This window comes from Rhinolophus sinicus, chromosome 2 (genome assembly GCF_057876585.1).
Source record: "Rhinolophus sinicus isolate RSI-liver-muscle chromosome 2, RSI-T2T, whole genome shotgun sequence".
NCBI classification, from domain to species: Eukaryota; Metazoa; Chordata; class Mammalia; order Chiroptera; family Rhinolophidae; genus Rhinolophus; species Rhinolophus sinicus.
In genome coordinates, this window is record NC_142502.1 from 19582710 (window position 1) to 19595543 (window position 12834).

Genomic DNA, 12834 nt, shown 5'->3' on the forward strand with positions numbered 1-12834 from the left:
GGCCATTTGTGATTAGTAGCTAACTATTTGTACACAATAGCTGAATGTCCTAATAACCTTTTATAACTTTGTTATTGGACTTGTTTTTAATTTGTTGTTAATCACAGACAAAAACTTCCTCTGGATGTAGGCTGAGTTTGTGCAAAGTAAACTAATATACACGAAAGGTAATTTAAACATAGATACTATTAATTCTAAATTTTTATGGCTGTGACAGAAATGGTTAGAAGAATTGAAATCCATGACATTTGAAATATCTTGTTAAAATTTTTATGAAGTTTAATCTTCATCAGAGCTATTTTGAAATTAACATAAGTAATTGAATCAAAAAAAACCCCCGTGAACATCTATGGCAGCCAGACTTTGCTATGGTGTACCCAGATATGATGTACTATGTATCTGTAATATGTCATCCCCCAAACACATCATCCTTCTTTTGTTTATGGAGTTTCCTCCCTCTAGAATGACTTTCTCCCCTCCAGCTACTGATATCTTACAAATGATTAAAAGAGTACCTTAAAGGTGGGTGTTTGACTTCTCGTGCAAGTGAGAATTAAAGGCTCCTGGTTCTTTGCCCTTATACGGTAGTTATATATAGGTAGCACACCTTTTCAAGCACTTACCACACAGGTAGTTATAAAGATAATAATCATAGCTCTCCTAGTTCATACTTTTAAAGTCCCAGGTACTGTGCTATGTGCTTAACTTATATTATCTTGAATCCTTAAAACAATTCGCCAAGGGTAGCAGTCAGTTCCCGTTTTACAGATGAGTCAATGAGAGATTAAATCACTTGCCAATGATAAAATGCTACTGACTGCTAGAGCCAGGATTCATACCTAGTTCACTTGACTGAGAAGTTTGTGCTTGTCACGTGACCTCATCATGCAATACATAATTCTGTCTTTTTCACTTGACATGGATTTCTCTGAGGCATAACAGTGGGTGATTTATCTTTGAATAACTGATTAGATGTGTCATGTTGGTAGAAAAACAATTCTGTAAAATTTACATATTTATAAGCCAAAAAAACCCTGCTCTGTTAAAATTTTTTATGTGTGTACTTACAGACTTTTGGAGGTTGAGCTGGAATCTTATATAAGACAGACAGAAGAAGTGTTGTTCTGGTTGGATGGTTAGGCCTGGGATGTGGGAGTCCCCTCCCAACCCACCCCCAAAACACCCACACTTCTCCACAGAAGCCCAAGTATCACCTCCTTGTGATACACCTGTGAGTATCCAATTCTTGATGAAGGCATTAGACAACCACCACTGCTCTGTGGTTATTTCATGGCATTAACTTCTCACAACGTTCTTCATCAGTTCTCTGTTTTTGAACAGGTGGTTTGTTTTAATTTGTCAATGCTATAAATAGCCTAAAATACACACCTTTGTAAAATACACGGTTTTCTTTTTTTCTTTCCCTTTTTGGATTATTTCTCTCTTGTATAGGCTTGCAAACAGAATTACCATGTGAAGAAATAGACTGTTTTATAATTCTTTTTTTCATATTGTTAAATTGTTCTTCAGAAACACTTAACAAGGGCAATCTACTTTATGGGTCCCCTTTTCTCATAAAGTTGCCAACATTGGGTTAATTTTTAAAAGTGTGTTTATTGGTTTAAAAGATGATAATAATTTAAATTAATAAAAAATTGAATTCCATTAAGTGCTTGCTATGATCCCAGCGTGAAAATGCCTTCAGTGTATCATCTCGTTTATTCCTCACAAGCCCCTGCTTCACCCCATCTGTAAAACAGACAATGGCTTCTGTAGCCCCCACCCATCAACCCTGAAGGTACACCACAGCCATAGAAGTGTCCCACTTCTAAGTGAGGAGAGGAATTTCCTCCCACCTCCAAATCCTGCTCTGGTATTCTAGACTGTTCCCCACTCCCAATGTATGCACCCTGTTGTTTATGCAGAATGAGAGAAGTCAACAAAATAACTAATGCTTAAACATGCTTAAGCTGATAATATACAATGAGAGATTCAGCACTCATTTTTATGAAAACCAACCATTTAATGGACTTCCAAAGTCACTAGTGGTAAAAGTAGAAATTCTACAATGGCTGGAGGCAGGAAGAGAAGTCAGATGACCCTTTATTTGAAGTTAAAAGGGGGACCTTTCAGCATGGGGGCTATGATTACTTGACTTGGATGGAGCTGGTCCTTGAAGCTAACTAATATTTTTACAGTCTCATAGCCCACAGGGTAGAACCTCTTGGAAGTTATAGGAACGCTAGTCAGTCCATGAATTAGGCCTGCCACCTGCTTTGATGAATAACACTTTACTGCACCACAGCCACACTCATTTGTTTATGTATGGTTTATGGCTGCTTTCATGCTACAAGAGCATAGTTGAATAGCTGCAACAGAGACCTCTTGCCAGTGAAACCTAAACTATTTTACCAACAGGTCCTTTATAGAAAAACTTTGTTGACTATTGGATCAGGCTTTGGCGACCTCAAAGCTACTGACTAGCTGGACCAAAGGACAGGTTCTTTGAGTGGTTCACCATCCACGACCAACTATAAAAGACCAGCTAGGCCAGGTGTGCTCTTACACAAAGCGTTCACAATGACTTCAGGTAGGAAACTGCAGAAGAGAGAAAAGTATGCATTAGTCAGTGCTGTACTAACATTTCAGCAATTACCTGACTAGCTTGGTTCCAATTTGTTGTCGGATTTCCTGCCTCTCTTCTTCAGATGTACGCTGCAAGATGTTTTTGTCCTCTAATTCTTTCTTAGATGGTCTGTTGCCAAGTTTGATAGCAAGAGTATCCCTTCGTCGGATTTTACTTGCCAAAGCACCTGAGGATTGGAAAAGGCAGAAATGTAGAGAAAGAGGCTCTTTTAGCAAGAGGCACTCAAGTTACAGGTGGCATGGACTTTCAACAGAGTCCAGACCAAATTCTTTGTCCACATGCAAGAGTGGAATTTTAATTAACCTAAGGAAAAGAAGTTTTCAGTTGGATGTAGTTCACTTTGGAAAACTGGAGAACTGTTTTTTAAAATGTTCTGAGAAAATGTTAGGGTACCATGAAAAACTTGTAAGTATCACCTCATCATTTGGAAAGCGGTATTTGAAGTTTATTTTGCTGTGATGGCACATCAGGATTGCATAATGCCCTTTCTTTCTTTTCTTTTTCAAGTCTTAAAAACTTAGCTCCTGTACTTATACTGTACAGTAAATCCTTGTCTTCCCTTTTCCTCTACTCAGAAACCACACTGTAAAAGGCTACCTTTGATACTAATATTTTAATCCTAAATTACCCTAGCATTGATGACATCTCCACAGACAAGATGGATAATGACTTTTTGTTTTTGCTCTTCAGTACAAACTGATGCTTAAGCATTAATATACTAATACTTTTTCATAATCTATAAATTCAATTCCACCATGAATTCCTCCCAAGTCATCCTGCTCAGCTTTTTTCTTAAAATAGCACTTTCCAGTTTTCCTAGGTTATACATAAATAGTTGGCTTTATCCACTATCAGTCCTTCCTAGAAGGCATACTTATTGTGGATGAGTGGTTAATTCTTAAAAGGTATTTGTCATTCTTGACTAATTCCTCACTCCCATTTCTTTTAAACCCCAGCATAAAAATAAGGGAAACTCTCAAACGTCTCCAATGAGTAATTCAGGGAATCCTGCACTGATGCTCTTTATTCCAGAAAGGTCCTGGGGGTGGGGTGGGGGGGCTGGCCCAGTGGCTCAGGCGGTTAGAGCTCTGTGCTCTTAACTCCGAAGGCTGCCAGTTTGATTCCCACATGGGCCAGTGGGCTCTCAACCACAAGGTTGCCAGTTCAATTCCTCGAGTCCCGCAAGGGATGGTGGGCAGCGCCCCCTGCAACTAAGATTGAACATAGCACCTTGAGCTGAGCTGCCGCTGAGCTACCAGATGGCTCAGTTGGTTGGAGCGCATCCTCTCAACCACAAGGTTGCCGGTTTGACTCCCACAAGGTATGGTGGGCTGCGCCCCCTGCAACTAGAAAACAGCAACTGGACCTGGAGCTGAGCTGCACCCTCCACAACTAAGACTGAAAGGACAACAACTTGAAGCTGAATGGCACCCTCCACAACTAAGATTGAAAGGACAACAACTTGACTTGGGAAAAAAAAAAAAGGCCTGGAAGTACACACTGTTCCCCAATAAAGTCCTGTTCCCCTTCCCTAATAAAATCTTTAAAAAAAAAAAGAAAGGTTCTGGGGGAAGAGCCTTTGCTGATCATCCTGAGAAAGCCTGTCATTAGAAAGCTTTGACTCTGTACAAATACAAATGTGCATATCTGCCTCAGGCACGTAGATGAAGGGCTGCCTTCCCCTTACCACTCCCTGTGGAACCATCTTTGGCATGGCCTGTCATCAGAAACTAAACCTTAGGACATACACATTTCTAATTTGACAAGGAATAAGAGGGTAAAGGACCATCAGATTATCTGGCTTTTGTTCTTTCCAAAACGCAACGGCTTTTGTCCACCACCCACTGTCCTCCCTACCTCTTGGAACAAAGTCTTACTTTCTCCACTGCCATCCTCGTCCTCATCCTCTTCGTCGTCGTCATCCGTGTACAAGATAGGCCCATCGGAGTCCGAGTCATTGGCCCGGTACTCCCTTTGGCCTTCATCCTCCGAGGCACTGAAGGATTCGGAAGAGTCTCCCATCAGCCCAGGAGACAGGAGCTGCGGGGCTGCTTTTCCCACTTCGTCTTTGGTTGTGAAACTGTTAACGGCACAGAAACACAGGGGTGGTGTGAAGCGCAGAGCAACCCTCCAGGGCAACACCAACACCATGAGAAGTGCTGGTTTCCCCAGCATCCTTCAGGCTGGTGAAAGGAGAAAGTAGACATAGGACAACTACATGGAAGAGCAGGACTGTGTTACTTAATTCTGTTTTAGATTCGTCATCAGTAAAATGGAAAGGATGGACTAGATGGTGTCTGATATCGTTAGCACGTGAATATGGTAAAACTGTATTTTGCAAATTAATTTTCCTGTAGCAATGGGGGTTTAGTGGAAAGAACAACGGGCTAGAAGCACCTGGATATCTATCTGACTTAGTACTTTTCTTTGACCTGTAACTCCTATTTATCCGTCAAGTCTGGCAGCGAAAGCCTCAGCTCCTTCCGGAATCTGTCACAGGTCTTCAGACTAGCTTCTTGCCCCATCGCCCTGCTCCCAAGGTGACCTGAAGAAAACCCTATTGGAGCAGTTGGCATCCTGCACCTCAGCCACCATTTACTTGTCTGCTTTCCCAAATGCCCAAGTTGCTGGACAAGTAGGACTCATGCTGTTTTGCAACCCAACACCTAGGAGGGTGGTGACATAGAAAAGTACATATTATTTAACTGATACATGAATTAATCCTATTTTCATCACAGCCAATGGGTTAACAGTGAAAAGTTATGTATCCTCTCTGTGCTTAAGTTCTCCCATTTGTTAACCTGCCTGTCACAGAACATATGAATAATATCAGATGGAAAGTGTGAAAGTTAAATGGACTCTTTAGAGGAAAAGTAATGCATAGGGATGCAATCATTTTCTATTGTTTAGCTTGTTAAGAGTCTCTGGTTTAAAGTTACTATAAATATACAAAGCTTGCCAACTTTCACAGACTAGAATAAAAAGTACACATAAAAACACATTATATCAAAACAATATAATCTTCATTTTAAGATACAGAAGGTTCTCAAATTGCTTTCTGATATAAATAGAAGAATCTAAATTTGGATATCACACTTCTGAAAGACTGTTTAGTGCAAAACATGTGCTTGCTGTTCTCACTAACTAAAAAAAGCCAAAAACCAGTTCTTTGTATTTAAAAAAACACACAAAAAAACAAGTAAATTTTGTCAGAATCTGAGGTATTGAAAATTCTACATTGTGCCTCAAAATTCTCAATTTTTCACATATTAGAGAAATCCAACAGCCAAAATACTTGTTTTCAGGTGGGGAATTATGAAATTTTTACCTTTTATTGTGTAAAATATACATAGCATAAAATTTACCATTTTAATCATTTTTTAGTATATAGTTCAGTGGCATTAAGTATATTCACACTGTTATGCAATCAACACTACCATCTATCTCCAGAACTTTTTTCAGCTTCCCCAAACTCTGTACCCATTAAACAATAACTCTCCATTCTTCCTCTCCCAGCCTTCGGCAGCTACCATTCTACTTTATCTCTATGAATTTTACTATTTTAGGTATTTCACATAAAGGAAATGATACATTTGTCCTCATGTGTCCTACTTCACTTAACATGTCTTCAAGGTTCATCCACGGTATAAGCACATGCCAGAATTTCTTTCCTTTTTAAGGTTGAATAATATGCCATTGTATGTGGATACCACATTTTATTTATCCATTTATCAGTTGAAGGACACTTGGGTTGTCTCCACCTTTTGGTTATTGTGAATAATGCTCCAATGAATATCAGTGTACAAATATCTGTTCGAGTATATGCTTTCATTTTTATGACCTATATACACAAAAGTGGAATTGCACGGATCATATGGTAACTCCATGTTTAATTTTTTGAGCAACTGCCATATGATTTCCACAGTATGAAATCTCATTTTAAATAAGAGAAGATCTATTTTATGAAAAATACTTTTCCAGCCTTGATTTCTAGTTAATTGCCACTAGAGGCCATTCTGGTTTGAATAGTTTGCCATTGTGGGTGTCCACAGCATGTTTCAGAGATATACCAATTAATAACACATTCTGAAGAGTAGAACAAAAGATACTTCAAGGTTGAGCCCTGGTATTTGTTCATGTCACTGCTCATTAATCTATTATGCTATCAATTATTATTTTAATCATATCATTTGTATTTTATAATGTTTTGCAGTTTTCAAAGACTTCTGCCTACAGTTACAACTTACAACTGTCCTATAATATAAGGAGGCCAGATAATTTATAGTTCGTGGAACCTAGGAAGCCATGAGTTGCCCAACCATGGAAACAATTCCAGTCGATCACAGAACCCAGCCTTAACACTCTTAGTTTACCTATTAAATGTTATGCTATATTATATTTTATTTATACTTGATATTATAAGTCATTAATATTATAACATGGGTTATATTTAATGTTAAATATTATACTCCAAATTTGTATCAATTAATTCACGACTTGTCTGTTCTCTAAGGTTCCAGGGTACACTGGGCAATATAGTGCACTCCATCGATGTTTGTGGAAATGGACTAAACAGAGTCAAGTCCCTTTTGGATATGGGCTCTGGATGGACTTATTAGTTTCTGCCTTAAATTATACCAGACATACACATTACTGATGAAGCTGCCAATAAATAGAAATCTACTAAATCATTACTACCCTGTAATATGTGAATAGAGGTCAATATTTTTGCGCATGGCCACTCGTTTTGATGTTTGTATTCCAAACAGAAGCCTTTTCATAAGATGACAGCATTTTCACACATTCGTTGACTAAACATAACTGGGGGAGTGTTCTAAGTAAAGCAAGTGACTAAGAGCTAGAAATTCGAATTCAAATATCCACTAAAAAGCAGAACAAAGGATTTGGAAGGAAATTTGAGACTATTTATTCTAGGCTCATTAACTCAAGAGCAAACACAAACCATCCCTATGGGATGAACTGTAATTTAAACTTTTTATCTTGAATATACAGAAAAACAAATCTCTAAGCCTTCGTCTAGGAACGCATGCTGGTTACCTGGAGTGATAGGAAAACCTATTATAAATACCTCAGTGTCTAATTATGTCCTAAGCTCTCTCACTCTGATCACAGTCCAGAAACGGAGAAGAGGTGCTCACCTCTTTTGTCTGACAATCCTGCACAAACGGGCAGAAGACTGATATTTAGCCCTTGGCATGTAGCACCAATCAGTGTCCTCACTAAATATTTGTGGCAGTGGACTGGACAGAGTGAGATCACTTTGGATATAGGCTCTCTCTGTGCTTAAGATCATCTAAGGAATTACTTTATATGTTGCACCTTGTTCTTTCGTATATTCAACAATAAACCCATATACTCAATCTATTAAATTCAGGCCTATCTTAAACATTTATACTTCCTGGGCATGTTGGACATTATTTTGGTTAAAAACGAATGTTAACTATAATGTCTTGCTCAGTTTTTATCTTTGGTGCTTAGTACAGCGCCCAGAACACAGATAGCAAGCAAAAATATATGCTGAAAGAATAGCTGTTTAGGTCTAAAGGATGGAATTGACTGCATGCTGGAAAACACGCACTATAAATAAATGAACACATTTGCTATGTGCTGAAGTATTAGGGATACTATAACCATTTCTTTACTTACTATATTTATTGGGGTGACATTGGTTAGTAAAATTATATGAGTTTCAAGTGTACATTTCAATATTACATCACCATATATTTGACCCCCTTTCCCCTCTTCTACCACCCCGGCTTCCTTACCCTCTGGTAACCATTAAACCATTGTCTATGAGATTTTTTTCTTTGTTTGCCTTGTTCCTTTGTTGCTTTCAGCTTTATATCCCATATATGAACAAAGTCATATGTATAACTATTCATTTCAATATCTTCTTTTCCCATAGCATTTATTAAAATGTCAAACACATAAAGTAATTTGCAACTTAACATCTATTTATCTGTCCTTGGAATTCCTTAGAATGATGGTGCTCTAGTTGATAAAAACAAACAAACAAAAACCGCCCAGGAAACAAACACAAAAGAAATTGCAGAAGTGGAAACAACCACTTTGGAAATTCATAAAATTAGAGCATAGAATTTAGTGTGCAATTTGAATCTGCATCCTGGCTCTGCCACTTACTAACTGGGTAATCTTGGGCAAATTACTTTACCCCTCTCAGCGTCCATTTTCTAATTTGTTAAACAGAAATATTTTAGGGAAGACTTATGTGAATTCAATAACTGACAGTTCTTGACATTAAATAAGTATTTAATAAATGAAGATTATTATTATCAGCAATTGAATAATTAAAGTTGATCTTTTAGTCTCTTGATCCAAATCAATTAATGTGCTAAAGTTTTTAAGTCTAATAAGACAAAGATATTTTGAAAGAGGAAATAGCAAATGATTTGAAAAGTGAATTTGGTTTTATTCTTAGAAACAGGAGAGAACAGGCTGCATTTAAAAGGTGTAAGCCTTCCCTAGATAGAACTGGTTAGGGCATCTACTATACTCTGACAGCCCTCCCTCCCTACCTGTGGGACAGGAGAGCTAACATGGCTTATATTTATGGGACTTTGTGAATGATTATATGCAGGGAACGAAGGAGAATGAGGATCCTAGGATGAGATACAGGTTTCTGACCTGGGCAACGAGATGATGGCATGTCTGGGGCATACCACCTTCTATATTGGTTGCTGGGGACACAGAGGAAAATAAGACATATTGGTTAGTTTTGTCCCCCGGGTAGGAAAAAAGGGCTCTCAGAGTATAGTGGATGCAATAACCAATTCTGTCTTGATGAGCACTGAAAGGCTTCACAGAGGAGACAACATTTGAGCTCATTGGGGAACTAATGAAGCAGAAAGGGAGCATTCTAAGGCTGGAAGAAAGGAGTTGAAATGCGGAAGAGCTCTTTCCTGATGGTCTTTATTTTCTTGGAGAAGGAGAAGGCTAAATAACTTGCTGAGATGAAGGTAGGCAGGAGTGGGTGAGCAATCTGGACACAAGTGGTAAAGACTTAAAATAACCACTACAAAGCAAGAGAAGGGAACTGTCTGGGGAAAAGAAAAAGGACTGCTAAGCAGTGATGAAGTAGGCTCTAAATGTATTCATACTTGAAAACCATGGATCCGAAGTGGATCTATCAGTAGGACCAATGTCATTCTCTCCAGGAGCCCGTGGAATTCCTGGGGCAGGGCTATGAAAAACCAATGGTTGGATGACATGAGTATTTATCTAACATTCACTAGACTTAATTATAAAAACGAAGTAGGTTCCTTCATTTCCAGTAGAGTGGTTTAGTGATCTTTAGTACTCAGCTTCACAAGGAATGCAGAAGGAATATGGGGTTTGGACCCCGACTCACCATTTTGCATTTTCTCTGTTAACACTTAAGCCAGTGCCTGAGTGGACAGTGGTTCTTTTTGTCGGCTCTTCAGTCCACAGAAGCTGACTTGGGTCTAAGGCAGGAACGGGCAGGTCGTCTCCGTTGCTGACCAGGACAACAGGGGTGTCAGAAGCAACAATGCACTGCTCCTCCAGAGCAAGAGGGGGGGCCGGGGGAGGAGGTGGAGAGGCCACAGGCGGTGGAGGGACTGCCGACTTGGATTTGCCTGTGGTCAGCTCCTCGGTCCCAGGGACAGTCTGCTCCGTTTGGAGACTCTCCCCCCTGGTCTCTGAAGGCTCGGACGTGCCAGAAGTGGTTGCATCGGAGGACGGTTGAGACGTTGGCTGCTTGCCAGTTCTTTTCTTGCCCTTTGTGACTCCCACCGTCCCTGTTTTGTTAGAAACGGTCTCCTTTGAAGCTTTGGGACGAGATGAGGTGGAAGAAGTAGATGGCGAAGCTGATGTTTTGGAGCCAGTTGTTTTTTTTGAATGAGAGGAACCAGCTAAAATAGAGAGATTTTTGCATTAAAAGTCAAAGAAGACAATACCTTCAAAATAAACTGAATTGCAACTGTCAACGACAACATTCCCTGTAAAATTTTAAAATGTGTTGAATAATTGAATAAAATAAAATAGGCTTATAATGAAAATGGTTTTGTTTTCTGCCCCCTACCTGCCTCCAATCTAGGAGGGGAGCAAGTGATGTTTGAAGCAAAACCCTAAGGGACAAGTGTCCTCGGTCTTCTCCTTCCTCTAGTCTTTAGCTGGGCCAGGCAAAAGGAAATCCTCAACTTGTCTGATGGGTCACCTGAAAAAGTCCCTGTATGCTCCAAAGAAGGGACATTATCTTGTGGAGAGGACAGGCACAGGGAGCTCTCTGGGGATAGTACAAAGTAGGGTTCATCACCAGTTATACATGTTCCATGCTGACTTCCTGCAAACAGCGTTGCCCACATTTATAAGAGGCCCGGGTATGATACCACCAGCAATTTCCTGGGTCCAAAGCAAATCTACTCATCTTATTGCTAAAAGAACGAACTCCAAACCAGCTGTCCTCATGGCTCCAGAAAGAGCAGTTTGCCATGCTGGCTCATACCTCCATCTGTAGTGGCTCTGGGGCAGAGTGAAAACATATGGCCACATATAAAAGACAAGTCCCCTTCATAACATCAAAAGGCAGAAAATTCTTTTCTACAAAAAAATGTCTACATGGATACCATTTGATAGTCTGAAGGGAAAGAGTATCATTCTCAGATCTTTTGACATGGCTTCTGTTCGTAGAAGGTCTTCAACTGAAGTTGGCTGCGGCATTTGCCTACTTCAACCAATCCATTTTCAGGAAAACAAAAAAGGTTAGCTCTTCTTTTCTTTATATCATCTTAGAAAATACATCTAAACTCTTAGGAGAATACACTTTTGTTTCTGGACCTTTGTGACCTACAAGTTTCTCCTAATTGTATGGTCCTTCTTTTTTCATGAGGGGTTTAACTATCTTCCACAGAGCTATCAGAAAATAATCTTGTTAGTATTGGGAAGCCATTCTACAATGCATACAGATGTTATTGTTATTGTAACTTACCTCTGGTTATAAATTTATTGAAGTCAGTTGCGGGGGTCAAGAGATGAAGAAGAAATAAGGAATAGACAATGAGATGCAAGACATCATCAAGTTTAATATAAGAAGCCAGTCTCGCATCATGACAAGATCCAGGCCTAAAAGAACTCTCTATAGCTTGAGGCTTTATTATTTTAGATATACACAATAACTAGAATTCTCTTCCTGCAAGTCTGGGCCTAGTAATATCACTTGTTTTTAATAGTTCTCTCTTTATAGACTCTGGTTCTAGGAAGAGCTTGCCTGTGGCTGGCTGGGGTTAATATTACTTTTTTGAAGTTAACAATCTTCACTTGCTTATAAGACAAACATATTAGGCCTACAGTCTAAGTTCATTTTAAACTTATTTTTCACAGTGAAGATGCTAAGGATTTTAAGTCTAAAAATGGTCAGTTGTTTTTTTAAATAGATTGAACAGAATTCATTCTACATATTAATTCTAATTCTAATAAATATATATGTGTGTGTATGTGTATGTATATATATATATATATATATATTTTTTTTTTTTAAGAAAATTCTTTTCCGATAGCAAAGTGAACTTTAGCCTGCCTTAAGGAAAAGGACAATTTTTTTCAAAGCCCGAAGTGCAAATTCATGCCATGTTATTGCAATTTTCTTTAAGTATTTTCTAAAAATGACAGGACTTTGCTGAAATCAACCATGTTGCTGATGTCACCTTGAATTAAGACCATGACTAAAAAAGAAATGTCACTTCTCCTCAGTTAAGTACTTTTATTGTCAATGCAGTGCATAACATGGTACAAGAAAGAAGAAAAATAAAGAAGATTTTGCTTTATTTCACGGGCAAAGCAGTGGAATGTGCCAAACAGATATCTGGTTGTATGGAGATCCATACTAATTAAGTAATAAAGGAAGAACCATTGTAACGGATAGATTGTTTTAAAGAACTTGAAACATCTGACTGAAAACCAAGAGTTGCATTTGAAGTGAATCCAGGAGGTCAACATTATTCAAATGAAATGTTACCATGCAGAACGTTCTAAACGGTTACAAATGGATTATCAGTTGGATTCTGATGGAGTGTCATCAATATTTGATAAAAGGCTCCTTGCACAACAGGCGTGTTGGCGCACTTCAACGCAACCCGTTTCTCTGTAGTAGCCTCGAGAATAGCAACATTCTTAGACACACTATGGGC

The 12834-nt window shown here is 38.8% G+C and overlaps 1 protein-coding gene across 8 annotated transcripts in view; it reads right to left on the reverse strand.

The window, feature by feature from the left end:
- The window catches only part of PHACTR2 (phosphatase and actin regulator 2), a 233044-nt gene that overhangs the window by 33140 nt on the left and 187070 nt on the right, over positions 1–12834 (reverse strand). For all 8 annotated transcript variants that reach the window (XM_074333669.2, XM_088795432.1, XM_019744469.3 and 5 more), the window contains 3 exons: positions 10038–10560; positions 4525–4727; positions 2657–2813 (listed from right to left, as the gene is read on the reverse strand). In XM_074333669.2, the coding sequence (XP_074189770.1) occupies positions 2657–2813; positions 4525–4727; positions 10038–10560 (883 nt within the window). The remainder of the gene's footprint in view (positions 1–2656; positions 2814–4524; positions 4728–10037; positions 10561–12834) is intronic.